The following is a 27,947-nucleotide window of genomic DNA, read 5'->3' as shown; positions in this document are numbered from 1 at the left end:
AATGCCTGTTCTCGCTTTCAGGTGACATTGTAAACAAGAAGCAGGCAGCATTATCTCCTGCAAATTGTAACCAAACTTGCTTGTCTGAGCGATTGGCTGAAGTAGGACTGAGTAGACTAGTAAGCTCTAAAGTTTTACATTATTTTATTTTTGAATGCAGTTTTTTTGTACACAATTCTACATTTGTAAGTTCAACTTTCATGATAAAAAGATTGCCCTACAGTACTTGTATTAGGTGAATTGAAAAATACAATTTTTGCTTTTTACAGTGCAAATATTTGTAATAAAAAATAAATATAAGGTGAGCCCTGTACATTTTGTATTCTGTTATAATTTAAATCAATATATTTGAAAATGTAGAAAATATCCAAAAATATTTAAATAATGATATTCTGTTATTTAGCAGTGCAATTAATCACGATTAATTTTTTTAACCACTTGACAGACTTAGAACAAACATGATCTGATTCAAGAATGTTATAATAATAATTTATTAACACCAAACACACTGTTTGTGTTTATCCAAACACACAGAGATATGGTCTTTTCTTGAGAGGAAATCTTCAGTCTAAAACTAGAACCTGAAAAACCTCAAACATTGCCAAGTTTTATTCTGAATCTCAGGCTTGACATGTCAAAAGGTTCCCATAAACCTGTTGCCGAATCTTTGTTTTTTTGGTGCCAGAGAGAAGTTTTGCTGAAACTAGCAAGTTTAATCAGTATTGTTTTGTTACGCTAGCAACCTTAAGCTATTTAGCTACAAAAGCACCAAGAGTCAGCAGTTTTGTAATGGTCAAACCCAGTAATTTTTAGCTGATCAGAATTTGAGCTTTTTTGGCTCATACAAAACTGAAACTATGCAACAATTTGAACTAAATCTGCTGGAAAAATTGATCATGAAATACTGATTGATCTAGCAGAGCTGAGAAGTATTATGTAAAAAACCCTAGGACTATGACAACTTAAAATTTCAATATTAGCAGAGAAAGAGATCAGTTAAATCTTGTCAGTTTTTTGTCTAGGAAAAAAAACCCCAGGAATTAAGTCCCATTCACATCTAAGGAAGCAAAAGTATGTAGCCTCATGAGAAACAGTTTTGACTAGATTGAGGACATTCGTGTTTATCAGTTTATTTGTATTTGAATTCTGCTACTGCAAGGAGGCTCAACTGGGATTGCAGTGATGGTAATGAGACAGGTTTTGCTGTAAATGCTGTTTGATTCAAGCACCTGATGCTTGAAAATGTTCACCTTTTTACATTGAGGGTTTAAAATATAAATCTCATTTTCGCTTCATAGTCTGTTCAGCAATGTGCCAATCAAGTCATTAATCTCTTAAAGAAATATTGATGTTAAGCTACTAACATTTGTTTTGATCGCTTAGAGACTCACTTTCCTAACTTTTTACTAAATCTCCAAGTGAACAACAAATAGGCAGAGATCTTTATTTTAAGGGCTTGGCTACACTCGAAACTCCAAAGCGCTCCCGTGGCAGCGCTTTGAAGTGCGAGTGTGGTCACGGCACCAGCGCTGAGAGAGAGCTCTCTCAGCACTGCAGGTACTCCACCTCCCCGAGGGGATTAGCTTACAGCACTGGGAGCATGGCTCCCAGCGCTGGGGCACTGTTTACACTGGCGCTTTACAGCGCTGTAACTTGCTTTTTCCACACCCCTGAGCGTGAAAGTTGCAGCACTGTAAAACTCCAGTGTAGCCAAGGCCTAACTGATGCTGTTTAAAGAGAGTGTTTGCTTTTCACGTTACTTTACACTGGTGAGCTTTTTACTACATGGCTGCAGAAAGTATATACTGAAGTATAAATCTTGCTTATGGAAAATAACTTAAAATTAATAGAAAAGCAAAGTTCACCTGTCCCAAACTCTTACCTTATATTCCTATTTGTATGGAATGCCTTTTGTGTATTGAGAAAAGAGCAAGGCGAATGTTCAGGAAGACATCCCATTGACTGTAGGGGAGAGGCAAAACCAAATTTAGTAGTTGAATCGAATCAAACATAAGCTAAAGTTTTACTAGATGTTCTGAGATTTTCTGGCTGCATTCCTGTAGTTTTGAGGGAAATGTTCTCTGAACTCTTATTTTCAATGTGAATGATTTTAGAAACACCCCAGTGATTGATTTAGAGGGTGTTCTTTGTCTAGGAACTGTGTGGAATCTACTAAGTTGAACTTCATTTAATTTTTACCTCTTTTTATGGCGATCCTCTTAACTTTGGAACTATGGTTAACCTTTTATATTCTCTTGACACATGGATTATATCGAAGAACAATTAAAAACAAACAAAAACTTCTACTTATCTATAAAGTCCATGGAATCATGAAGATTTAAGCGGTTTAGTCTCCATCTCAGTGTTAGGACTTGTTCAGTTCTTAAAGCTGGTGGTTGTAGCACTGATACAGAAAAGAAGTTGGGGTTAATAAACCTCTGGTGAAAAATATTGAAAAAGAATCAGGAACATCTTACACTTAGGCCTATATTTTCAAAAGTAACTTGTGGGGCAGGAACAGTTTTGTTTTTTTATTTTGTTCTGTTTGTGCAGAGCTAACACAATGAAGTCCTACTCCTAAGCACTATGGTAATACAAATAATATGGGGTGCTTCCATTTTTGTGTGCTCACCTTGAGACGACATAAAGTAGCTTGATTTTCAGAGGGCAGATGCTCAGTTTTTACTAAAAAATTAAGTACGTTTAAGTTGATGATAAAAAGAGAAGGCAGCCATTTTTCAAGAAGGCAGTCCTTACTGGAATTCTTTGTAGAAGATTGTTGTTCATAATTCCCTGTTGGAGAAGAAACTTTTAGTTATGAAGAATGGCCAAACCATTAATCCTAAATATTTATTTTCCAAATCTATCTGTTGTACCAGATCTATTCAAGAGGGAGACCAGGAAGGAAGGGGAGGACAGGAGCAAACTCAGGAAACTTGGGGAGTTTGGATGTAGGTTAGTGAGGAGTAAACTGTGTGTATGCAGCAGGGAAACAGGAGCTGGTAGAAACTGACTTTATGCTGCTCCAGACTGAAGTAAACCTGGCAGAGCATGCTGATTAATCTGGCCCTAAAAGATTTCAAAGCTGATATTACATGTGTTTAGATAATTATAAATATCACATTGTAACATTCTCTTCATTTTTTAACTGCTCATGTGTGTAGTTTTTAATCTTAAAAATAAATAAAAATCCTCGATATAATATTATATTAAATTGAAGGTAAGGTAATGGTGTAATTATTCAAAAAAAAAAAAAAAACACAAGCATTATAAATGAGGACAAGGTAGTCATACAGAGTGTTCTGGATTGCTTAGGTAAGCTAGGTTCGGTCAAACAAAATGTATTTTAAAATAACCAAATTTGAAGTCTTTGCATCTAGGAACAAAGAAGGAAGGCCTTGCTTACAAAATTGGGTAATGCATCCTGGATGGCAGTGATTGTGAAAAGGATTTAGGGGTTGTAATGGACAAGAGCTCCCAGAGCAATGCTATGGTTAAAAGGGCTAATTAAATAATTGGATGTATAAACAGGGGAGTAGGAAGGTGGTTTTTACCTTTGTATATTGCATTGATGATACATACACTAGAATGCTGTGTCCAGTTCTGGTGCCCACATTTTTAAAAGGATGTTGAAATACTGGCATGAGTGCAGAAAAGAACCACAAAAACTGTTTGAAGGTTAGAGAAAATGCCTTACAGTGAGAAATTTAGAGGTCTGTCTGTTAATCTTGTCAGCTAGAAGATTGAGAGATTACTTGATTACAATGTATAATTAATTTTGTGGTGAGAACATACTAGGTGCCCAATGGCTCTTTAGTCTAGCAGAGAAAGGCATAACCAGAATTAATGGCTGGAAGCTAAAGCCAGACAAATTGCAATTAGAAATAAGGCGCAGATTTTTAATGGTGAGGGTGAATGACACTTGGAACAAACAATCAAATGCAGTGGTGGATTCTCCATCTCATGATATCTTCAAATCAAGACTAGAAGCTTTTCTGGATTATACACTTCAGTCAAACACAATTTAGATTAGATGATGTAATGGTTCCTTCTGCCCTTAAAATCTATGAAAACGCAGGAGATCCAGAGTTTAAGCTTAATTTAAAAGACAAACATGTTAAGGTGTGGAAATGCACAATGAAGGAATCCAACAACTTTAGTGCTGCCTTGTAGTGACATGAAGAGAGAGAAAATGAAAAAAACTATGGTCTTTTAAAATCTGCTTAATATAGTCTATTGTACACACTAATCATAATTATGTTTTATTACATGGTATTGTTATGAGACAGAGTTCTGGTGTCCTAACTGTGAACTTCCCTATATGTTTGCATTTCTTTTGTTTAATCTTAACTCTGAATTCCTGGGGTTTTAATACCTGACTTTGGGATAATTACACAATCTCTGTAATACATGTTACCCTGAATTAATCAGCTCTTTCAACCTTAATTCCAGGTTGAAACCTCCTTATTTGGAAGTCATGACAATTGCATGAGTAGTACTAATAACTTGTATTATAGTGGCAGCCAGAGGCCCCAATGGTGGTTTGGGCCCCATTGTTCTAGACCCTGTACAAACACATAGTAAGGATACATACCTTTTGATAGTCTTAGGTTTACGAATATAATTTTTAATATTAAACTTTTTAGACTATCATCTTGATTCTGTATTCAACTTAAAATAAGACAAAATTATTGTAAATTTCAGGTTTTACAAATAAAATAGATTTAAAAGTGTGTAGTGGACACATTTTTAACACTAGCAAGTTTACCTACAATTTTTACAAGTAATGTCTGTGGCTAGCATCACTGAGAAATACTCTCCCCACCCCCACCCGGGTTGTTAATTTTGTACGGAACAACACCATGTATAGCGAGTTTCACTATTTACCCAGTCTGTACTTTCAGTTCCCCTTTTTCGTGTGGGCCTTTCAACAATCAGGGAGATAAAACGTTGTTTTTAAAAAATAGGAGGATTTCTGCTAGGTGTGATGACTTGAAACAAATTTTCACTCAGGTTTAAATTGGAAACATTTCAAGTTGAAGTTCTCTCTGATCTATTTGCATATACATTTCTTGACCCAAAGTATTTTATTATTTTTATTGGAAAGCTGTGAAAAACAGTTCACTTGAGATCTATGTTAATAATTAACTGTCATCAATTGCAGTGGTCTGGCAGCTGGAGAAGATAATGGACAGAGAGGTTACATGCTGACATTTGTCATCGCTTACCTTCGGGTAGGTCACTCTTATTCTCTGCTGCTCTGGTGTGACTATTTCCGTACCCAACAAATCGTATAGAAAGCATAAAGATTTTATTTCAAATTCTTTGTGCAAACTTTCTTTAGACTTGAAAAGATTAATCAAAACTCTCTCTAGGGGCTATGCCTTTTTTACATGTACATAAATTTAGAGAGAAGTTGGGTGAGATAATATCTTTTATTGGACAAGCTTCTGTTGATGAGAGAGACAAGCTTTCGAGCATATACAGAGCTCTTCTTCAGCTTCTGTGAAACTAATTCAGTGTGTCACTGCTAAATAAGGTAAAAATCCATGATTTTTTAGTGTCTGGCAAAGTTTTGCTAGACAAATGCCTATCACAACATGTAATGGACCTCATCCAGTACACTAAATGCCCCAATAGCAACTATTGTGGGGTGAAACCAGACAATCACTGCGCGCTCAAATGAATTCACACAGGAACATAAGACAAAAACATCAGATCACCTGTGGGTGAACATTTTTTTCACAAAGCAATCACTCCATATCTGACCTCTCAGTCCCCTTCCTCAAAGGAAACCTGAACAACACTTTTAAAAGATGGGCCTGTGAGCTTAAATTCGTTACACTTTGGTAGACATTAAAAATCATGGACCGAATAGAGACATTGGATTTATGGCTTATTACAGCAATCTGTAACCCACTAACAACTCCCCCAAAGTTGGTTTCCCCCCCCCCCCTCCTTTCCTCCCTATGACTGTAGGTGTGTTCATGGGAAACTTCACCCTAAATGGTCCCTTGAAATGTGCTAACTACTTAAAATGTGTTCCACCTTGTATTTAGCAATGACTAGGGTCCTACCAAATTCACGGTCCATTTTGGTCAATTTAACAGTCATGGGATTTTTAAAGTCGTAAATTTCATTATTTCAGCTATTTAAATCTGAAATGTCACAGTGTTGTAATTGTAGGGGTCCTGACCCAAAAAAGGTGTTGAGGGGGTTGTGGTACTGCTACCGTTACTTCTGCGCTACTGCTGGCGGCAGCTTTGCCTTCAGAGCTTGGCAGCTGGAGAGCAGCAGCTGCTGGCTAGGAGCCCAGCTCTGAAGGCAGAGCCACCGCCAGCAGCAGCACAGAAGTAAGGATGGCCTGGTATGGTATTATCACCCTTACTGCTGCGCTGCTGCCTGCAGAGCTGGGCCCTCAGTCAGCAGCCACCAATCTCCGGCCACTCAGCTCTGAAGGCAGCAGCACAAAAGTAAGGATGGCAATACTGCGACGACACCCTCCCTCCCCCCGCAACTCCCTTTTGGATCAGGACCCCCAATTTGAGAAACGCTGGTTTCCCCTGTGAAATCTGTATAGTATAGGTAAAAGCACACAAAAGACCAGATTTCACGCAGGGAGACCTGATTTCATGCAGGGAGACCAGATTTCATGGTCCATGACGTGTTTTTCATGGCCATGAATTTGGTAGGCCCTTGCAATGATGCTTTGAGTTAGTTTCCAAGACTTGAAGAAGAGTCATGTGTAAGCTCGAAAGCTTGTCTCTCACCAACAGAAGTTGGTCCAATAAAAGATATTCGCTCACCCACCTTCTCTCTCTTTCTAATATTCTGGGACCAGCACATCTACAACAATACTGCATGTACATAAAATTGGCATTTATTTGTGCTTTTCACTTTTAAAACACTGTACAAACATTAATTTGCACCCCCTTTTTATGACAATTTTTTTTCCAGACAAAGAAATTGAATTGTAAATCTCAATGGACCGATCTTTAGAGGTGCTAAGCATCCAGGTGTCCCACTGACCTTTTGGGAGATGCAGATGCTGTTTACCTCTGAAAATCAGGCCATAAGTGACCTTCCCCGGGTTACAAACGGAGTAAGTGACAGAAGTAGGATTACCTGTCTCCCATCTACAAACTCAGTACTCAATGCTGTTTTTAATTGTAGGACTTAAGGGTGTCTAAAAGGCAATTCTTCAGCAAGGAAGGAAGACTTTGTGGTTAAGTCTTTGGATTGGAACTCAAGAGACTATGTTCAGTTTCAAGCTTCTGACTTTCTGTATGACTTTGGGCAAGTTACTTAATTTCTCTGCTTCAGTTCTCCATCTATAAAATGGGGATAAATACATCCTTTCCTAGTACCCTTTGTCTTGTCTATTTAAATAGTAAGCTCTTAGGGGCAGGAACTGTTTGTACGGTGCCTAGCACAATGGGGCCCTAATCTTTGTTCGAGCCTCCGGGTGCTACCGTAATACTAACCAGTCGGCAATAATTGTTTGATGTATATGCACACCAGTAGTTTGGCAGACCTTTTCACCATAGATATGCACTTTTTTCTTTGCATTTCTCAATGAGTCATCTGCATCTTGGAGGATCTATCCCATTACATCCACTATAAAATACTTGACTTCAAGATCCCATGTTATAGCTAGCATTCTTGCAGCTGGAACGACAGGATGGACTTTCTCCATGGCTTATTACTGCCACTCCTTGTTTCTCCAAAGGAGTCACTTAAGCAGTGCATGGAGCTCTTCCCAGCAGTTGAGTTCCTATCTTCAATAGAGCTCTGGTCCAGTGAACAAGACCGGGAATCAGTGCAGGAAACTTCTTTGTAAGCCACAAGAGAACTCCTTAGACAAGATTCACTCCATCTTTAAAAATTAGAATACTTTATAATCCTCTAGAGTTTTCTATTCACATTGTCAGTAATTCAATATGATGAGCCAATACCCGGCCTTGGATGCACATGTATATCTGCTATTGTTACTTAGAGCTATGCATATGTATGGAGGTATACAGTTAGAATACTAAATATTGTTAGTGTTCAAATACTCACCCTAGTTCTAGTAGAAATGCCTAAAATACAATGATTCAGAGATTTAAAAAACTAAGTTTCAAATATGTCTCTCTCAAGTTTTCCATTCAGAATTATGAGCAGTCTCTAAGCCGCCTTCACAAAATGGCTAGTAAATTGAACAAGCATTTTGGTAATAGAGTTTTCCTCTACATTATGATACCATGGTTTCAAAATTGCAAACATACTTGTGCTGTGTAACACTGTTTCCCATTTGTGATATTGTATCCCATAATCTTTATGGTAGACTTAAGCCTTCTGCAAGCAGGAGTACCTTTATAATGTTGTTATAGGTGTGCATAATATAAAATGTGCGCTCTTTATATCAAACAGTTAATATATACTTGCATCAACATGAATTTAGTCCACTTTTACTTTATCAGCATTTTAGTTCATTCTTTCATTTGTCCTTTCTTCTGTTTATAATGTGTTGAATAATTGCACTTAATCAGCCCTCTTCTCACATTTGTTGTCCAGTCAATAACAACTCTTAACCTCCACAGGACAGCTGTTGTGAATATCTTCGTGGTGGTACACATTCTGAAGCTTTTAGAATAGTCACAGTTTGGCTGCTTCTGTCTTCCCCAGTTCTTTATCTAGTTGTTCTTGCTTCTAGTCTGTCTTCCTTTTTCAAAGACCTAATTGGAGAATATTTTTCTTGGCTTTCTATATCTCTCTCCAGTAATACTTTCAATCATGATCCCACTTTTCAAATTTAATTATTGAAGTTAATTATTTCTTTTTACTAACTGGCAGGTTGGGAGTTGTCTTATTTGTTTGGTGAGTTATTTTTGTTTTTGTTTTTTGCCTTTTTGGACTTCAATAAACCACATGTTAAACCATGACTCCTAAGTCTTCCTGACTGTATATCTCCTAGGCATTGCTATCCCTTTTTCTCATCTCCCATAGTATTTTCTCATTTTTATGGCAATTTCCCTTCTAGGCCCTTCTCTCCTAGACTTGGCCCACTTGATTTCTCTAAACTTATATTGATTTGAGTCTAACAATGAATACTGTTTCCTTGACAATTGTTGTCCAACTGTTTGTTAGTCTGATTCTATGGTAACATCACTTAGCTTTATCACTACATTCACTTTGTCGCTAACTTTCTTGTCTTGGGCAAAAAGGGAAGGTGATATTTAATAAAACCATGTTTTTTCCATTGAATCGTGATTCAGATTTATTTTTGTATTCCGTAAGTGAGTGCTCTGTATTGGTTATGTTTTTATACTCTAGTCAAATTTTTTCTTTACATCCTGTGGTCTCTTAAAGTCTCAGATGCAGGCTGTTCAAAATTGTATAGTACATCTGATTTGAAGAACCAGTGAACTTATTTTCAGATATCCTAATGGCTTTCAACACACTTAGATTCAAATTCTTTTAAAATTACTCGAGTAATTTACTTTGTTTCTCAGTTATTTTGCCATTAGGTTTATTACTGTGAAAAGTTTCTTGTTTGTTTGCAATGATGTTTTATCTCAGAATTCATTATTTTACTCTCCAAAGAGTACATAAAAGCCTATCTTTTTACTTAGCATATAATTTTGGGGGCTTTTTTTATATTTCAGGCTTATGGCAAAATTGTAGTTTGTAAACTGCTTTTTCTTTATGGTGTCATTTTTAGGAAACTAATGCATTTATTTGTGTGATAGTTTCACTATCAAAACCAAGAAGTGTGCTTTTGTGTATAGTGGCGGTTTTTGTTTTTGTGATATAAATACTTGTTCACTAAGAGACAGGAGCAATACCCCCAGGTTGTTTAACATAGATTATTAAACATGAATCAGTGGTAACAGTGTTTGGTAGCTACCAGTTAGGGTCAGACTTGTACTATTTGTCTAAAAATGAAAAGCTCTGCATCCCAGTTCCTTTCAGCATTGTTCCTAATATTTAAAACTTAGTTTTGGTCCCAGTATAGATATTCGTTGATTTTTGAGATATGTAAATCTTATAAGTGTAGACTGCCAAATCTGTCTTCTATGTAAAAATTATACAACGTAATGATTCTCTGTCTAGTAGCTGCCTAAAGTAAATTGGAATCCTGAAGCTAAAGATGTACATTAGGACACTAATTCACTGGTCCTTTCCTTTCTTTTTGTGCTTTTAATAGGACCTGGGCCTGGATTACTATGTAATAGGAGAATCATTTGAGACTTCTGTTCCCTGGGATAGGTAAAATAATTGTAGTATTCTTTTGTTCAAAACTTCTATTAAAACTTCGTTATCTTGTAATGGATATTTATTCAGTTTGGTTTTGAGAATTTTTTTCTTTGGTTTTAGACATTGATAGGAATTTGAAAGTGTGTATACATAAAATGTAAAGAATAAACAGTTAAGCACGAAGACACTCCAAGCTATGTTAATGTGAGCTTGTGTACTTCTGAGCCATTGTAAAGCATGAACTATGACTTCTGTGGTCAGAAGTGTAGTCCCTTTTGGTATTATTGAATTAGAAGTGGCACTGGGCTTGAAAAATTAATGAAACGTTAAAAGTAAAATGTAGAACCAGAGCCATATTCTCTTGCAAACTTCATATACATAACCATTCCATGCACAATAAATATTTTACAATATGCCTATGTTGCTTGCTTAGGATTGTAACTTTTTTTTATTGTGGGTCTGCAAGGTGACAATTCTGTTCTTTGAAAAATCAAACATAAGAGACTTTCTTCTTTTGAAGTTCATTCTTAAATCAAAATAGATAACAGATGTATCAAAGTAGACTGTAAAATAGAAAACTGGTAGATGTAATCTTTTGCAGACCTTTGGAAAATTTTGTGTTAAGTATTTTCTGCCTCTGATTAACAAGTAAATTTAGGCTTTTGTGAAAGGAAAGTCCCATTATGGATCTAAAAACCAATCCTTAAAAGATAAAGAATGAACATAAATGGACAGTTTTTTATGCAGAAAAGTTAATTTGAGGTGCCACAGGAATCAGTAGCAGGGCCATTCTTAAGAGGTTGAGTGAATGAGCTGATAACACTTGATGATTTTACAGTTTCAATTATTAAAACTATGTAGTGTTGTGAAGAATTCCTGAAGGAGTTAAATGTTTCCCAACTTGTTGGGTGAGCTCCCTTCCTGTGGATGTAAGATCTCTTCTGGGGCTGTGGTATGGTACAGTACAACGGTACCAGCTGTGCATCTGCTTTTACTGCAGAAGCAATTCTTAGCGGGGGCTGAAGTTGATGAGCACAGTGGTAGCTTACTCTTTTTCGGCTGCCTGACTTCTCTATTGGTTCTCTTCGAATAGCCATCCTTGTATATGCCTCTTCTCTGCTCCCATAGGAGCACACGAGATATGTTGATCTAAGGCATCATGAAACCTTGCTCTCTGCATGGATCCCTTTGGTGGGAGTGGTGGAAAAGTGCCAGCATATCTGGTGGTAGGCCAGATTTGGAGAGGACATGTCCTGCATTTTAAAACCAGCATGAAAAACTGCTATCTCAGCCACTCTGTGGCAGGCAGATGCTCCTTGCTTGAGTAAGAGTAAGAATTGTGAGTAAGATGCTTTCAGAGAAGTGAGCTAGCCAGCAGGGGAAGGAAGTAGGCTTCATTTTGTATTACCTAACCTTAAACAATCATGTGACTTAAGGTTTATATACCAGCTTTTCCCCTGCAATGAGGCAACACAAAATGGCTTTGAAGCCAGTTTGACTAGCTGGAGTTTCCCAGCCCAGGGGAAACCACCCTTCCCTACAGCCCAACCAGGGAGCATGGCTAGGATGTCCTTAGATCCTGCTGATCCTTGGCTGCCGGATATACCCTTGGGCAGCTGATTCAAATTACATTTACATGGGGGTCTAGCTCAGTGCAGATGCCCGCAGTATTATCTCTCTATTCTAAGCTTCACCTAAGCTCTCAGCCACAGCTGAGAATCAAGGCCTAAACATATTTAAATAGGTTACATAGCATTTGAGAGCTCCAGAATTTGACCTATTTGCTCTGTACGTTTTATTTTATTTTTTTAATTCCTGTTTACCCCACACATTAAACAGATTCTTATCAGTTTTGGTCCCCTGATAGCTTATGATTATAGAGTTGATAGGAAATTAGGTTTGAAATGACTTGTGTATGTTCAGAATCCCAACAAACCCAGCATCCCGGTTCTTGGATTTAGCAGCTGGTATAACCCTGTTTCAGTCCTTGTTTTAGGGGCTGCTGTTTCCTTCTCTAAAATGTGTGGGTGGCATGAAGGATTTTAAAACTGAAAGTTAGTTATTTATATCTCCCTTACAGAAATTTAATTTTCAGCTAGTGTCAAAGTATCCAGTCACTGAATTAATTTTCTCATTTTCCCCTCTATAGTTTTGTGAGCAGAGCAGAGTGAACAGGTTTTTACATCTGTTGATTCAAACCTATTTTTCACTCATTCTGCTCACTTACTAACTCCTTATTTCCAGTTTTGGCATTGGGACCTGTACCTTCCTTCAGAGTCTCTACCAGGGTCACACTGTAGATTAGCTGATAGAAGACATTTTGAGCAAAATTTTAATTTCAAACATTCCTCCCTCCAAATCCAAATATTTTTTTCCAAATACAGATCTGTATAAAACTTCTAAATTAAACAATTGTTAAATAGCATCTCTCTAGTTCTGTGAGAGAGAGCCTACCTGGAGTGATTTAAATTAAATGAAAAAACCCACCTTTCAAATTGTGTTTCAAAGTTTTGAATGCACCTGGATCAGTCCCAGAGAAATGCAATAATAAAATTAAGTAAAATTTAAATATCACTGGTTTTATGACTTATTTTAATAGTTTAGTGCCAAATTATAATTTTAATAAGATTCTAGCTGGTAAATTAATACACATCTTCAACATCTGGAGGAATCCCTTCTTTCTCAGCCTTGCAACATATCAAAAGGCTATAGTATTGCATAGTGTACATGCTTTTAGTGTACATGCTTCTATTTTGAATTGTTTTCTAAGCTACCGTGCCAAACACTTTTGTCCCACTGCAGCTCAGAAGAAAATATCCAACACATTCCTCTTCATTGATAGTACAGCCCTCTTACATGCCCTCTGAAAAAAACAATACAGAGTCTCAGGAGCTAGCATGTACAATCAAAATTATAAACTCGTCACCCAATAGATGCCCAGAAGAGGAATAGCATTATTTTTATAGAGGTCTGATGGGCATTTTTTTTCTTACGCTTTTTATTTAAATGAAACCAAACCTAAACTGTAATTATTAAAGTGTATTGTTTTGGACTAGTGAAGAAGATCATTGTAGTTTTATGCGAGTTTTAAACTAGAGCCATAAATGTAATAAAAAAGGAATATTGCTAGTTGAAGACAAATTAGTGTATAGAATACTGCATAGGAAATTTTTTTAATTGGTTTTATTTTTTTAAACTATATATTCTGTTACAGGGTTATAGACCTCTGCAGGAATGTAAAGGAAAGAATAGTGAGAGAATGCAAAGAAAAAGGTGTCCAGTTTGCTCCATTTTCCACCTGCAGGTGAGACGCACATCAACTTTGTTTTCATAGTTCTGGGATGTGTTTTTCAGCAGCTAAAGTAAATTTTACTACTACTTACTTCCATACACAATAGATAATAACTTAACCTACTACTAGTTTAGCCAAGTGGCACAGTTTAAAGTGCATCCACTAATGATCTTGCTCTCTAACCTATTCACTAGTTCTTCTTCGAGTGCTTGCTCATATCGATTCCAATTAGGTGTGTGCGTGCTGCGTGCACGATCGTCGGAGAAATTTTCTACCCTAGCAACACCCGGTGGGTCGGCTGTGGAGCCCCCTGGAGTGGCGCCTTCATGGCGCTAGATATATACCCCAGCCGACCCAGCGCCCCCTCAGTTCCTTCTTACCGCCCCTGACGGTCATTGGAACTGTGGAGCGCGGCATAGCTGTTCTCCACTCTCCCTAGCTTATCCTGTCAATTCTTGTAGATAGTTGTAGTTATAGTTGTTGTATAGTCTTTAGATAGTTATTCCTGTTCATTGTTAAATAGTTGTAAATAGTTAGCGGGGGTTAAGGGGGCTTCTTCTCCCCCTTTTCCCCCCGGTGCATAGCCAGGCTCTTGCCCAAGGCTCCTGGCTTTAAGCCGTGCGCGTCCTGTGCTAAGCCTATGCCAACGGGAGATCCGCACGACTCATGTCTGAAGTGTCTAGGAGAGTCCCACCAGACAGAGAAGTGCAAGAACTGTGAGGCTTTCAGACCAAGGACCAAAAAGGAGCGGGACTTTAGGCTTAGGCAGCTCCTCATGGAGGCAGCACTTAGCCCAGATCCTCCCTCGGCGCGCCAAGTTCCGGTACCGAGCGCCTCGGTGCACAGCACCCCTGCGGCACCGACTGGTACTACACCGCGAGCAGACGCAGATAAGGCCTCACGGCACCGGCCTCCTTCGGCACCATGGCCGCCACAAGGGCCCCGGCGCTGTTCCCTGTCTCCGGGGCATAAGAAATCCCGTAAGACGCAGGGGACTGCTGTCCTGCAGACGCCGGCTCCCCCGGTACCAGTGGTAGAGCCACGTCCGACTTTAGAGTGCCAGAAGTCGCAGATATCGGCTACACCGTTGACTCCGGTACCAGGGACGTTGAGTCCGGTGCGGACTGGCTCACCACCTCGATCAGTGGTGGAGCCCTGTCTCCCGTCGACTCTGGAGACCTTTGCGACGGCAAAAGACCTTATCGCGCTCACGGAGCCTGCGCCATCTCAACCCGCAGCACCGCCCGCTCCTTGCACAGTGCAATCCAGGGGCAAGCCTGCCCTGGTACGCCCGCTGTCTCCGAGCGTGGACTCGCGGCACCGCTCCAGGTCTCGGAGCAGGTCCCGATGCTGCTCGCAGTCCCGGCGCCGACTTTCACCCCGGCACCAGTCGTATTCGCGGCCTAGGTCCTCTTCACGGCACCGATCTACGTCTCGGCACCGTCAGGATCATTGGTACCGATCAGAGTCACGACTTAGTTCTCGGCACCGGTACGAGCACCGCTCCAGTTCGAGGGACCGCTCCCAGTACCATGTCTACAGGCGGTCGTCCTCGTCTCGGTCCAGATCCGTGTCTCGGCACCGACATGGCCAGTGGTACCGATCCAGATCACGGTACCACTCACCAGCACCGCGCAGGGACCGATCGCCTACGGACCAGCACCGATTGGCACCATATCACACTGAGCCCATTCAGCCGCGTTCGGCACTGCCTTGGCCTTCGAGATCAGCGTCTCGCTCCTCCGGGGCTTCGCGATCAGCATACCCTCCTCAGGGTCAGGCTGCCACTGACTTGGGTCACTGGCAGGAGGGGACAGAGGACCCTGCGCAGGACCCTACGCATTGGTCTTTCTGGACCCTGTGGGCATATCACCAGGCGCAAGGGGCTCCACCATCAGCCTCTCACTCGGCACGCTCTGAACCCAGAGTCCCGGAGGCCACCATCTCCTGCCCCCCACCAGGGGGCATGGAGGCTCCCGTGCCTACACCACCTCAGGCCATGGACCCTGGGGCAGGGGATCCTCTGCTTCAGGGACCCTTAGAACAGGACCCCTCTTTGGACCCCTTGCCCCCGGAGGCATCCTCCTCATCTTCCCTGGATGAGGCGGTGGCGGGCACAACAGCCTCGGGCCCGCCCCCAATAGATCTTTGTGCCCACCAGGACCTATTACGTAGGGTGGCGCGTAATATGGACCTCCAGGCAGAGGAGATAGTAGAGGTGCAGGACCCGGTGGTGAGCATCCTGTCGGCTGATGCCCCATCCCGGGTGGCATTACCACTGATTCGGACGATTCAGGCTAATGCCACTACCATATGGCAAACCCCTGCCTCCGTTCCACCCACAGCCAGAGGGGTAGAGAGGAAGTACTTCGTCCTCTTCAAGGACTGAGTACTTATATACCCATCCTCCACCGTGCTCACTGGTTGTGTCTTCGGTGAACGCAAGAGAGCATCATGGCCAGCAGGCGGCAGCGCCCAAATTGAAGGACGCTAAGCGCTTCGATTTGTTCGGGCGTAAGGTGTACTCGGCGGGGGGTCTGCAGCTCAGAGCCGCGAACCAACAGGCGCTCTTGAGCCGCTACAGTTACAACTCATGGAACTCCATGGGTAAATTCAAAGAGTTGGTTCCCCAGGACTCAAGGGAGGAGTTCGGGGGCCTTAGTGGAGGAGGGTAAGAAGGTGGCTAGCACCTCCTTACAAGCCTCCTTGGACATAGCGGACTCTGCCGCCAGGACGCTAGCATCGGGCATCGCCATGCGATGCGTCTCCTGGCTCCAGGTTTTGGGCTTGCCGCCAGAACTGCAGCAGACCCTGCAGGATTTACCTTTCGAGGGCCAGGGGTTGTTCTCGGAGAAGACGGATTCTCGATTACAGGGCCTCAAGGACTCGAGAACCATCATGCGCTCCCTGGGGATGCATGTCCCAGGGCCCCAGCGCAGACCCTTTAGGCCCCAGCCTCAAAGGTTCTACCCTCCCCTGCCTCGTCCGAGACAGGACTTCGCCAGAAGGTGGGGACGAGGTGGTAGGCGAAGGTCGACCGCCCCTCAACCCAGTCAGAACCAGGGCCCACCTAGGCCACCTTCAGGTCCTAGACAAAACTTTTGAAGGTGCGCTCGAGGACAGCGCCCCAGCCACTACCCAGGATCCATCTCTTTCCTTTCGGGATCGCCTCTCCCGTTTCCACCGTGCTTGGTCCCTCATAACATCAGACCGTTGGGCCCTTCGCATGGTGGAGAGGGGATACGCTCTACAGTTTTTTTCATTCCCACCCCTCCCACCCACCCCCCCCCCATCCCTCTTCAGGGACCCTTCTCTCGAGCATCTCCTTATACAGGAGGTTTTTGGCCTCCTCTCTATGGGAGCCATAGAGGAGGTGCCACCAGAGTTAAGGGGCAGGGGGGGTTATTCCCGCTACTTCCTGATCCCCAAGTCAAAAGGGGGTCTGCGACCCATTTTAGACTTACGCGGACTCAACAAATTCATAGTAAAGTTGAAGTTACGCATGGTCTCCTTGGGGACCATCATCCTTTCCCTGGATCCTGGAGACTGGTTCGCCGCCCTCGACATGAAGGATGCATATTTTCACATAGCAATCTACCCCCCACACAGGCGCTTCCTTCGATTTGTAGTAAACAGGGTGCACTACCAATTTGCCGTCCTTCCCTTCGGCTTGTCCGCCGCTCCGAGAGTGTTCACAAAATGTATGGCTGTTGTTGCAGCATACCTTCGTCAGCAAAAGATACTGGTGTTCCCGTATCTAGACGATTGGCTGGTGCGCGGCCGCACTAGGGAGCAAGTTCAAGCCTACGTCCAGATAATACTACAAACGTTCCACGAGTTAGGCATCCTACTCAACAAGGAGAAGTACACTCTGGAGCCAACCCAGAGAATAGAGTTTATCGGGGCAGTCCTAGACTCCAGACTCGCCTGAGCTCTTCTACCAGACAATTGGTTTCACACCATCACAAGCATCATTCGAGGGCTCCAGGCCTTCCCGATTACCACAATAAGGACGTGCTTTGGCCTGTTGGGTCACATGGCCTCTTGTACTTACGTAACCAGGCATGCCAGACTTTGGCTTCGCCCACTTCAGGCCTGGGTATCATCGGTGTACCGTTCTTATCGGGACAACTTGAACATGGTGGTCACGGTTCCAAACCCGGTCTTGACCTCTCTCACCTGGTGGTTGGACCACAAGGAGGTTTGCGCAGGAGTGCCGTTTCATGCCCCACAGCCCTCCCTGCACCTGGTCACCGACGCTTCATCTCTAGGTTGGGGCGCTCACCTCGGGGAGCACCATACCCAGGGCCTGTGGACCGCATCCCAACTAGCTCTGCACATCAATGTTCGAGAGCTGATGGCGGTGCACCTAGCCTATCAGGCATTTCTCGGTCTCCTCCATGGCCGTTGCGTGTCAGTCCTCACCGACAACACCACGGCCATGTTCTACATCAACAAGCAAGGAGGAGCCCGATCGTCTCTCCTATGCCTAGAGGTTATCTGCCTGTGAGAGTTCTGCATTGTCCACTCGATATATCTCACGGCATCGTTCCTCCCTGGAGTCCAGAACACGCTAGCAGATCATCTCAGCAGGTCCTTCCAGACGCACGAGTGGTCGCTTCATCCAGACATCATCTATTCCGTCTTCCAGAGGTGGGGATTTCCCCAGGTCGACCTGTTTGCATCTCGAGCCAACAGGAAGTGCCACGCGTTCTGCTCCCTACAAGGGCGATCTCCGGGCTCCCTGTCGGACGCTTTCCTTCTAACATGGAAGGACCAGCTGTTCTACGCTTTTCCTCCATTCCCACTGGTCCACAGGGTACTGCTCAAGCTATGCAGAGATCAGGCACGTATGATTCTAGTCGCTCCAGCGTGGCCAAGACAGCACTAGTACACCACGCTTCTGGAGCTATCGGTTCAAACACCGATCACGCTTCCTCTGTGCCCAGATCTGATCTCTCAGGACCACCGCCGACTCTGTCACCCCAACCTGCAGTCGCTCCACCTCACGGCATGGATGCTCCATGGCTGAATCGGACAGAGCTGCAATGCTCGCATTCCGTGCAACAGATTCTGCTGGGAAGTAGAAAGCCCTCTACACGGACCACCTACTTAGCCAAATGGAAGCGTTTCTCCTGTTGGTGTGAGCAGCGAGCCACGCCCCCCTTGCAGGCGTCTATCCCCCTATCCCTGAAACAGCAGGGCTTGGCGATATCTTCAATCAGGGTTCACCTGGCCGCCATACTGGCGTTCCACCCAGGAGGACCTGCTTCCTCGGTCTTCTCTAACCCAATGGTCATTAGATTCCTCATGGGCTTAGAGCGACTGTACCCACAGCAACACCAACCCGTTCCGGTGTGGGATCTCAACCTGGTTCTCTCCAAGCTCACAGGGCCCCTGTTCGAGCCATTGGCTACCTGCTCACTCATGTACCTATCTTGGAAGACAGTCTTCCTTATAGCCATCACTTCAGCACGACGTGTTTCTGAAATCAGGGCCCTTAGGTCTGAGCCTCCATATACAGTTTTCCATAAAGACAAGGTGCAGCTTTGCCCCCACCCTGCCTTTCTTCCCAAGGTAGTTTCACCTTTTCATGTGAACCAGGATATATTTCTCCCGGTCTTCCATCCTAAGCCACACGCTACCCATCAAGACCAGCGTATGCACTCCTTGGACGTACGCAGAGCCCTGGCTTTCTATGTTGAGCGTACAAAGCCGTTTAGGAAGTCAACACAACTCTTCGTTGCAGTGGCCGACCAGATGAAAGGCTTACCGGTCTCCTCACAATGTCTCTCCTCTTGGATTACGTCCTGCATTCGTGCCTGCTACGACCTGGCCGGTGTCCCGACACCACACCTCACCGCCCACTCCACGAGGGCCCAAGCCTCCTCGACTGCCTTCCTGGCTCATGTCCCGATCCAGGATATTTGTAGAGCGGCGGTTTGGTCATCGGTACACACCTTCGCCGCTCAGTATGCGCTAGTACAGCAGTCCAGAGACGACGCTGCATTCGGATTAGCGGTTTTACACACAGCGATGTCTCTCTCCGACCCCACCGCCTAGGTAAGGCTTGGTAGTCACCTAATTGGAATCGATATGAGCAAGCACTCGAAGAAGAAAAAACAGATACCTTTGTAACTGTTGTTCTTTGAGATGTGTTGCTCATATCCATTCCAAACCCGCCCCCCTTCCCCTCTGTCGGAGTAGCCGGCAAGAAGGAACTGAGGGGGTGCTGGGTCGGCTGGGGTATATATCCAGCGCCATGAAGGCGCCACTCCAGGGGGCTCCACAGCCGACCCACCGCATGTTGCTAGGGTAGAAAATTTCTCCGATCGTGCACGCAGCACGCGCACACCTAATTGGAATGGATATGAGCAACACATCTCGAAGAACAACAATTACGAAGGTGAGTAACCGTTTTTATCACTTCAAGAGTTTATAGTGGCACTTGGTTAGTATTCTGACATTTATTTTCTGTATATCCACTAGGCAGCTAAGTATAACAAGATAGATTTGAGTCCTTAAACTCTCTAACAGTCATAGGATTGGTTGACATGAAGAATGAGTAGAAGACAGGTCAAAATTTTTAAGACTAGTTGTAAGAAAAGAATTTAAATAGTGTGAGAAAACAAATGTAAATTAACTTCTTGTTCATTGAATTAAAATTCAAAATTATAGCAAGCTACGAAAATAGGTATTTAAAACTGAGAAACATTTTTTCTAAGGGGAAATGTTAACTCGAACTGTTCGGCTAAATCCTTTGTCTCAACTGGTTTTAATGAAGTGACGTAAAACAGATTATATTTTTAAAGTCAATAACTGCAAGTGATGCAGCCTACGCTTAGTGTTAGCAGTATTTTATGCCGGTCATTACTGTTCTATCATGTCTAAAATGTTAGTAACCTGAGAATATCAAGGGGCTAGAAATAAAGGGCTATGTTGTGTAGCACTCTGATAGCCATATCAACCATCTCTCTATAGTTACCATGGACAATTCATAACTGTTAATTCTCCATGGAATATGACAAAGGAATGCAATGCTCCCGTGGTTAGACCTGTTTTTTCAACCATTTTTATTAAACTTTCAACAGAGCTAATTAAAATGGGTTTGTCTGTGGGAGTATTGTCTTCAGTAGGGTACCCAAAGGTACTAATGTTGATTCCACTGACCTTCTGTTAGCACAGGTGATTTTTCTGTAAATGTTCTCAGTTAAGACAGCCTCCAGTATTTACCTGTAAGTGGATGTTTATAAAAAACTGAGGAAAATCTTGCTTTTTATAGCCCCTCTTTTGTGCACCTTGTGAATTACACATACAGGAATCTGTTTTTACTGTATTCTTACAACCCTAATTTCAGTAACTAGATAATAAGTTAATTACATTCCATCACTCTTGGGATGGGCCCAGTGTTCATGAGATATGATGACCTTTGGGAAAATAAGTTGAGAAACTACGCCTCTACCTCGATATAACGCTGTTCTCGGGAGCCAAAAAATCTTACCGAGTTATAGGTGACACCGCGTTATATTGAACTTGCTTTGATCCACCGGAGTGCGCAGCCCCATGCCCCCGGAGCACTGCTTTGCTGCATTATATCCAAATTCGTGTTCTATTGGGTCGCATTATATCGAGGTAGCGGTGTAGTTAATTGTCTTTGCATCTTTTCATAGGTATGCCGTGGGGGGGGGGGGAGGGGCATAATATTCTAGTTAGAGAGAAGCTTTATTGATGTGCTTGGTTCCCACCTACATCTTTCTCATTTCTTCCTTATCTGGCCAAACGTTCCTCCAAGCATTGTTACCCTACTTTTCCAGTGCCATTATGCTTGGAGCAGTATGCCTCTCCTAGGATACCATTCAGTATCTTTTCATGCAGATCCCTCCATAATACAATCCTTTTACAAAGCATCTACGGCGATAACCCGTCAGAGAAGCTTAGTTATACATCTGCAGCACTTGGAGAGTGGACCTTCCAATTCCTGTCATTAATGACTCTTAATTGTATTGTCCAGTTTAGACTATGACCTCCTTGGGGCTGAGACCATGACCTTCTTTGTCCAACATTAAACATTTAGTCTATGTCAGCACTTGCGAGTGTACACAGTTACTTGTCCATGAACTGCTAGTGTGTACCCCATACCTGCACTGAGTGTTCACATATGCTGTGCTGAACATGGCTATATGCTGTGCACTGGCATAGTCCTTCATCCACACTGCACCTTTTTGGTACGTGACATTAGTGGTATATGACATTTTGGAGCAATATCCCAGAATCTTGTGCATCACAAGAGACACTCTAGAAAGTGCCTTGTTGCATGTTGCTGGAACTGTACGCTGCCTTCACACGTTTGACGATGTCAGCTCCATGTCAGCTCTCCCTTCTGCCAAACTGCATTGGAGACATGAAGCACATCCATAATGAGGATGATCTGTTCTTGCTATAGCTTGCTGGACAAATGTTCGTGCAGCGCAATACCAGATACTGGATGGAATTGGTGTGGAGAGATTTCAGATGGTGAAAATGGCTGACCCAGAGGGGGAATGAAAATCCACTTGGATCCCATGGAACATCTGTTTTGGATGCCAGGACCACAACCATATGTCCAGGGTGGACTACTGCTTCTTGTCCTGGAAAATCATCTTGGAAACCTGGGATGACAACCATAGTTGCAGAATTTTGGAATGAGGAAACAGACCTTAATCCAGTTGTGCAAAGAGCTTGCACCAGCCCTCCAGTGCTGTCCCACTCATTTTCAGAAACCCATACTGATACAGAAGTGGAAGCTGCAAACTTCCAATAGCTGCCTCTCAGTTGCAAACCAGCTCAGGGTTGGGAAGCCAACTGTCAGGGCGGTGGTTGTACAGATTTGTGAGGATATCGATACTGAAATCTACCAACAGGTGGTTGCCATAACCGAAGTCCCTGAAATGATAGCAGAATTTCAGAGGATGGGTTTTCTGAACTATGCTGGAGCCATCAACGGAACACACATCCCTATACTTAGCCCACCGAAAGGGGCCAATGAATAGATGAACTGCAAAGGTTACCATTTCACTGGTTCTTCAGGGCTTAGTGGTCCACAGGGGTTGGTTCGCGATGCCAGGGTGCTCAAGAAGTTGGAGGTTGGTGGGTGGAAGAAGGGACTTTATTCCCCCAAGATGACACAGCTGTGGCGGGGACCCTGCATGTTCTCTCCTGCCAGAGTTCATGAAGCCTTACCCCAACCTTGCCAACCCAAGTAAAAGGAAATTCAACTACAGACCTAGTAGCTACATAATGGTGGTTTACTGTGCCTTTGGGTGTCTGAAATCCCATTGATGATGCTTCTGTCCCATCTGGATGGCAATGTGGTTAATGCAAATCAGATTATAGTGGCGTGCAGTGCTTTGTATAGTTCATGTGAGGTTAAAGGGGAATACTTCCACAGCAAGTGTGCACAGGACAGAACTACTTCCCCAAGATTGTACAGGCAACTTGACCCCATTTAGGCATTGTTAAAGTAATTTTTAAAAAATCTAAAGTTTTGGGAGGGAATTTACACATTCCTTCCTCAATGTTTTCTGGCAGGGTTGCTCATAGCACTTATCAAGTGCTATGCATGAGCACTCCCATGGTTGCCAATGGTAATGGTCGGGTGGAGTGGGGGTGATAAAAGCACCCTCAGTGTCCGATATCTTCAGTGTTGTTTTACTTTTGTTTCTTTCCTCTGTATTGTCACTTATTAAAAAAGTCATAAAGATATTTCAGTGAAATTCTGCTCTGTTTTTCTTTGGATGGCAACAGTTATGTCACGGTTTACTTCATTGTCAAGAACCCCCTTTTTAAAAAATCGGCAAATTCATAGGCAGGGGAGGAATGGGTTTATGGGACAGATAAAATTGTTTGCATTTCCATGGCACCAGACTTTTGCCACCCCATCCCGAACCTCTAGGGAGTATCACATTAATCATACTCCGGAAACAAAGTGCACACACAAGTGAAATGCACAGTAACTTTTATTTACATATATTGAACATAGGATCTAAAACTTTTTTAACAGGAAAAACTGAACAAAAAGAATTCCCACCAGGGAAATGGGCAAACATTAATGTCTGTGGAAATGTCTTCTCTCCATTCCCTCTCCCTGAGAGAGGGAATGGCTGCAGATTATTGTGCAGGGGGACAAACGGGATGTCTTCTGCATGGGGTGTGGGAGTTGAGCTCAAGCTGGGCTACAGGGACAGGATGAGGCTCCTCTCCGTTCTCCATGCTCTGGGAGGGTTCCTCTGCAAGTGGTGTCGGCAAAGCATGTTGTTCCTGGAGTTGAGCATATTCCTCCCTATCAGTGGGGAGCAGTGGAGGGGATCCATGGCTGCAGCAGCCGGAGGAAGAATAGTGTGGGGTGGGGAGGTGCCTGCTCTGGAAGAGGAATAGCACAGGGCAGGCTCTGAAAACATTCTGCCACCATTTGGACTAGGTGAGTGCATGATCCCCTTCCCTTTTTGCATGCTTCCATTGCCTGTGTTGTCTGTCCGTTTGCAGGAATGGCTCATCCTGCCTCAGAGTCCAGTCCTCCCTTGTCCTAAGGAAGCCCAACTGCTCTTGATTCCTTCTGTCTGTCCCAACAAGCAGGTCCTCCAGAGTCCTTCAGTGTCATCTTCTGCTGTCTCTGTGGTTCCTCTCCTGGCTGAATGGGTTCCCTGTCAGCATCGGAATGTCCTGCCAAGTCAAACACAAGGCAGCATAATATTTCATTTCTTCTTTGAAGAAACCTAAGAAATCCCCATGCACAAAGTAACCATGCTGCTGAAGGCCCCAATATTGATACTTTTTAGCATCCCAGGAATGCTTAGACTCCTTCCTTCAGACTGCTTTTGCTGCCCATGAGGAGAGAGCTGAGGATACAAATGGTAAGATACTTGCATTACTTTTATTAAAAATGTTTTAATGTGTGCAATGCCTCAATGGACCACCTGTGGTAGGGTTTGGTTCCTTTAAAGGTAACATTACCAGTCACCTTTTTCTTCTTTAAAGGCTGGCCATCGTTTGGAGAATGCAGCAGTTTTGCTATGAACGGAAAAAAGAAGTGGCCTTCCAGCTCTGTGGAGGACACCCAGCCACCTGTGCCAGAAAGATGTTTCTGCTAATGGTGACCCTGCTACATATTGCTGAGTGGAGGGGTTTGGTTAACTTTTGAAGATGGACCAACCACATTTGCCCTGCTGGTTAAAGAATCCGCTTGAATTTCTGCTATACAAAAGATTTGCTAAATTTTGCTTACATGACTGGATGGCAATTTTGAAAGGAAATTAACTAAACTATTCTAAGCTAGCAGACAGAATTTCCGTGGAAGAGGAACAGAGAATCACAACTGCCCCCCAACCCTCTCTTGCATTGCCAGAAACTCTGGCCCCCTTGTCCAGCAAGCAGCATTGAAAGGGACGGAAACTGAGTAGCACCACAAATTTTATTTTCTTCCCTGAACTTTTGGATTAACACCGCAAGCCAGTTTCTTCTCCACTGCTAAGGGACACAGGATGATGTTTGTGGAGCCCTTAGAGTGGGTTGTTCATCACCCCCGCTTCTGCAGAATGGCTCAGCGTGGGGACAGGACAGATGCCGAGTACGGGGAATGGTACAAAACATTTGAAATGGTCATGGAGTGAATAGACTGCTCTGACTTTCTTCAGACACATTTTTCCCTTTCCATTCCTGGACTTAAGTGGCCCCACCAACCCCCTTCCATGTGGCTCCCATTTGTAAAGAGAAGGAAGACACAAGCACATTGATGGCTCATCAGTATTCTGTTATCGCTTATGCTAAATGCTTTATGGTAGTTCATGGGATTTCAATAAAATAATTTACAGCCGTGTCTTGCTCAGGGACCATGCTGGAATGGAGCATGGGTGGAATGTGATGAGGGACTGGTTTCAGGAATGTATTGAAGCAAGCGGGGGAATATTTTTGGGCAGAGTGAGAATGTATTGTAACTCATCAGTCTTGGTTTCTGGTTCCTGCTTTTGCATGGGTCCTCTTCAGGGTGGGCTTCTGTAGCTGAGTCACCTGAGTAGAGATGCAGAGTGACTTGCTCCTCTTCCTCTAGGTCTTCTGGAGCTTCCTCTGAGGTTCCTGCTGCTTCCGTGCTCTGCCCCTCATCGGTGTCCCATTGTATAATGTGGTTGGCAGTGTTCATGACTGAATTCTGGCTCAGTACTTGCAGCCCTGGAGAGCACTTGGTCCAGTTCCTCAAAGCAAGAGCATATGCGGTCCTCTCCCCAAGCAACAGTCGGTCACTCTCTGATATAGGAGCCTGAGGTCCTTCATGTACTTCTGGCACTGGGATGGAGTCCAGTGAACGCCTGCCTTCTCCAGCCTTGGTGAGACCTCCCAGTAGAGGTGAATGTTCCTGCTGGTACTTGTGAAGTCATGGAGGATAGTGTACTCTGAACACGCAGTGTTCAGCACCCAGATGTGCTCTCAAGACCAGGTGGCAGATTTTGGAATATGCTCCGTGATCACTGGTGCTAATCAGTATAGTTCAAAGGAGAATTGAAAATGCTCAATGCATGTTGCTAGTACCTCTGGCGACAGCGAGTCAGAGCCCTTTATAATTTTGGGTAAGGGTCAGGCAGCAAAGCGATCAGTGCATTGTGGAAATGGGCCTGGAGGGCTATAGATACCTGTGACCTATTATGCGCTCCTTGCCCCCGTCCACGCTGCACTGTACAACAGGAACAAAGCCATGCCACAGCGGAGGCATGTACATACCCATACTCCTCATTGCATGCTAGCTTTCTCACACTAGACTGTCCCTCAGGAACTGCTTCAGGACGGTAGGGGGTAATGGCACAACAATACACATGTAACTATGTACACTTGCAATTTTAGATACACCATCATAGTGCTTGATTTATGTCTCATGGTTTAAGTAGTATTTCCTCTGCATTCGTGTCATGCTTGCTATAATATAGTTTGTTGGAACTTTATCTGGCTTTGATTAATTTGATTAATTAAGAATCTTTTGTTTTCAATTAAAGATTCTTGACCTAGGTGACGTTAAATCCTCCTTAACCAGAGCCATATCCTTGATCTTTGACATATTTGTTACTTAAGTGCTTTCCTAATTTGTATATTAGATGAATACCATGAGTTAAGTGGAGATGCGGTATAAACTACATGTTTCTTGACCATTCATTCGTTACCAAGAATGTGATAGTTCAGTGATGCCCTTCATTCAATTTTGTGGAAAGTATGTGCTCTTCTTGATTCTGTAGATTTTGTCCATTTTGGATCTAGCAGTGTCCACTTACTATTTTTTTCCTAAGTGCATAAATGCTAAGGTCACTAGATGAATTTCAGTTGCTATTTGATGCACAGAGTTATCTGTCCTGACGAAAAGGAAATGAAACCTAACTCTTCAGGCTACAAACTTGTTTCTAGCCACATGTATTTTTATTCGTGTCTTCTGCTTACAAGCAAAAATTGGCATTCCATATTTGATGCTTGTGTACCAACATAATGCCATCACCAACAAGGAACCGAATAATTCTTCTTATTGTTATATAAGAACTGCTGCAAGTGCTGTGAAAATGCCAAAATTAAGCATTGTAAAGGCTTTATTTCTCAACAGAAATTTTTGGTGTTTTGGCTTAAAAGGCGGGGGAGAGGGGGGCGGAGTGGAGGAAATTGAATGTAATTAGAAATAGTGGTTAAAACTACAGTGTAAACTTTTCCCTCATGCCTTCTCATCCATCTGTTTGGCAGAGGTGGCAAAGGTAGTTTAATAGATCCAGATTCTTCAATATAAAAATGAGACAAAGCATTGTTCAATAATTAACATAGGAATTAGTGAGATCTAGAGTAATATTGTGAATCAGCTAGTGTTAAATGCTGGGTAGCTTATACGACAGTGTAGTACTACTTCTAACACATTTTTTTTCTTCAACAGGGTTACACAGACTTACGACGCAGGTGCATGTGTCTATTTCTATTTTGCCTTTAACTACAGGGGAATTAGTGACCCTATTCATGTCTATGAACAAATTGAGGTAATGTACATATGAATAATTTCATTTTCATCTTAAGTGCTAAATCCAATATGATTAACAGGACTTAACGTAGTATATTATGACTCTGATAATTGGCTCCTTGGCTTCTCATGCAGGGAGGCACTGTGATCTTATTTAGCACTGTTTGCAGGACGCCTTCCTAGCCTTGGAGTTTTCTTCCCATCTATTAGTATTTCTATTCTCCACTACCAGATAATATATCTTCCTGCTCGAACAGTAAAATTGCATTCCGGTTGCTGAGCTGTAGAGAATAATACGAAGACTGTAAAATCTTGTCTAGACTTGGAGATTTATCATAATATACCTCAGTTTATCACCAGGATAACTATTCCAGAATATGTAAAATAAATAATTCCAGAATAGCTTTA

At 43.0% G+C, this 27,947-nt stretch overlaps 1 protein-coding gene across 4 annotated transcripts in view; it reads left to right on the top strand.

Moving 5' to 3' along the window:
* Window positions 1-27,947, top strand: part of AGPS (alkylglycerone phosphate synthase) — a 131,003-nt gene that overhangs the window by 84,949 nt on the left and 18,107 nt on the right. For 2 of the 4 annotated variants that reach the window (XM_054043859.1, XM_054043860.1), the window contains exons 15-18: window positions 5,165-5,234; window positions 10,190-10,251; window positions 13,454-13,543; window positions 27,459-27,558. In XM_054043859.1, coding sequence (XP_053899834.1) covers window positions 5,165-5,234; window positions 10,190-10,251; window positions 13,454-13,543; window positions 27,459-27,558 — 322 coding nt within the window. Of the gene's footprint in view, window positions 1-5,164; window positions 5,235-10,189; window positions 10,252-13,453; window positions 13,544-24,052; window positions 24,421-24,544; window positions 25,381-27,458; window positions 27,559-27,947 lie in introns of those variants that run through there. The other 2 variants (XR_008446647.1, XR_008446646.1) reach the window with 2 other exon arrangements.

The sequence above is a fragment of the Malaclemys terrapin genome, chromosome 11, assembly GCF_027887155.1.
Source record: "Malaclemys terrapin pileata isolate rMalTer1 chromosome 11, rMalTer1.hap1, whole genome shotgun sequence".
NCBI lineage: Eukaryota > Metazoa > Chordata > Testudines > Emydidae > Malaclemys > Malaclemys terrapin.
Note: the sequence above shows the minus strand (reverse complement) of the source record. Positions and strands in the feature narration are given on the sequence as shown.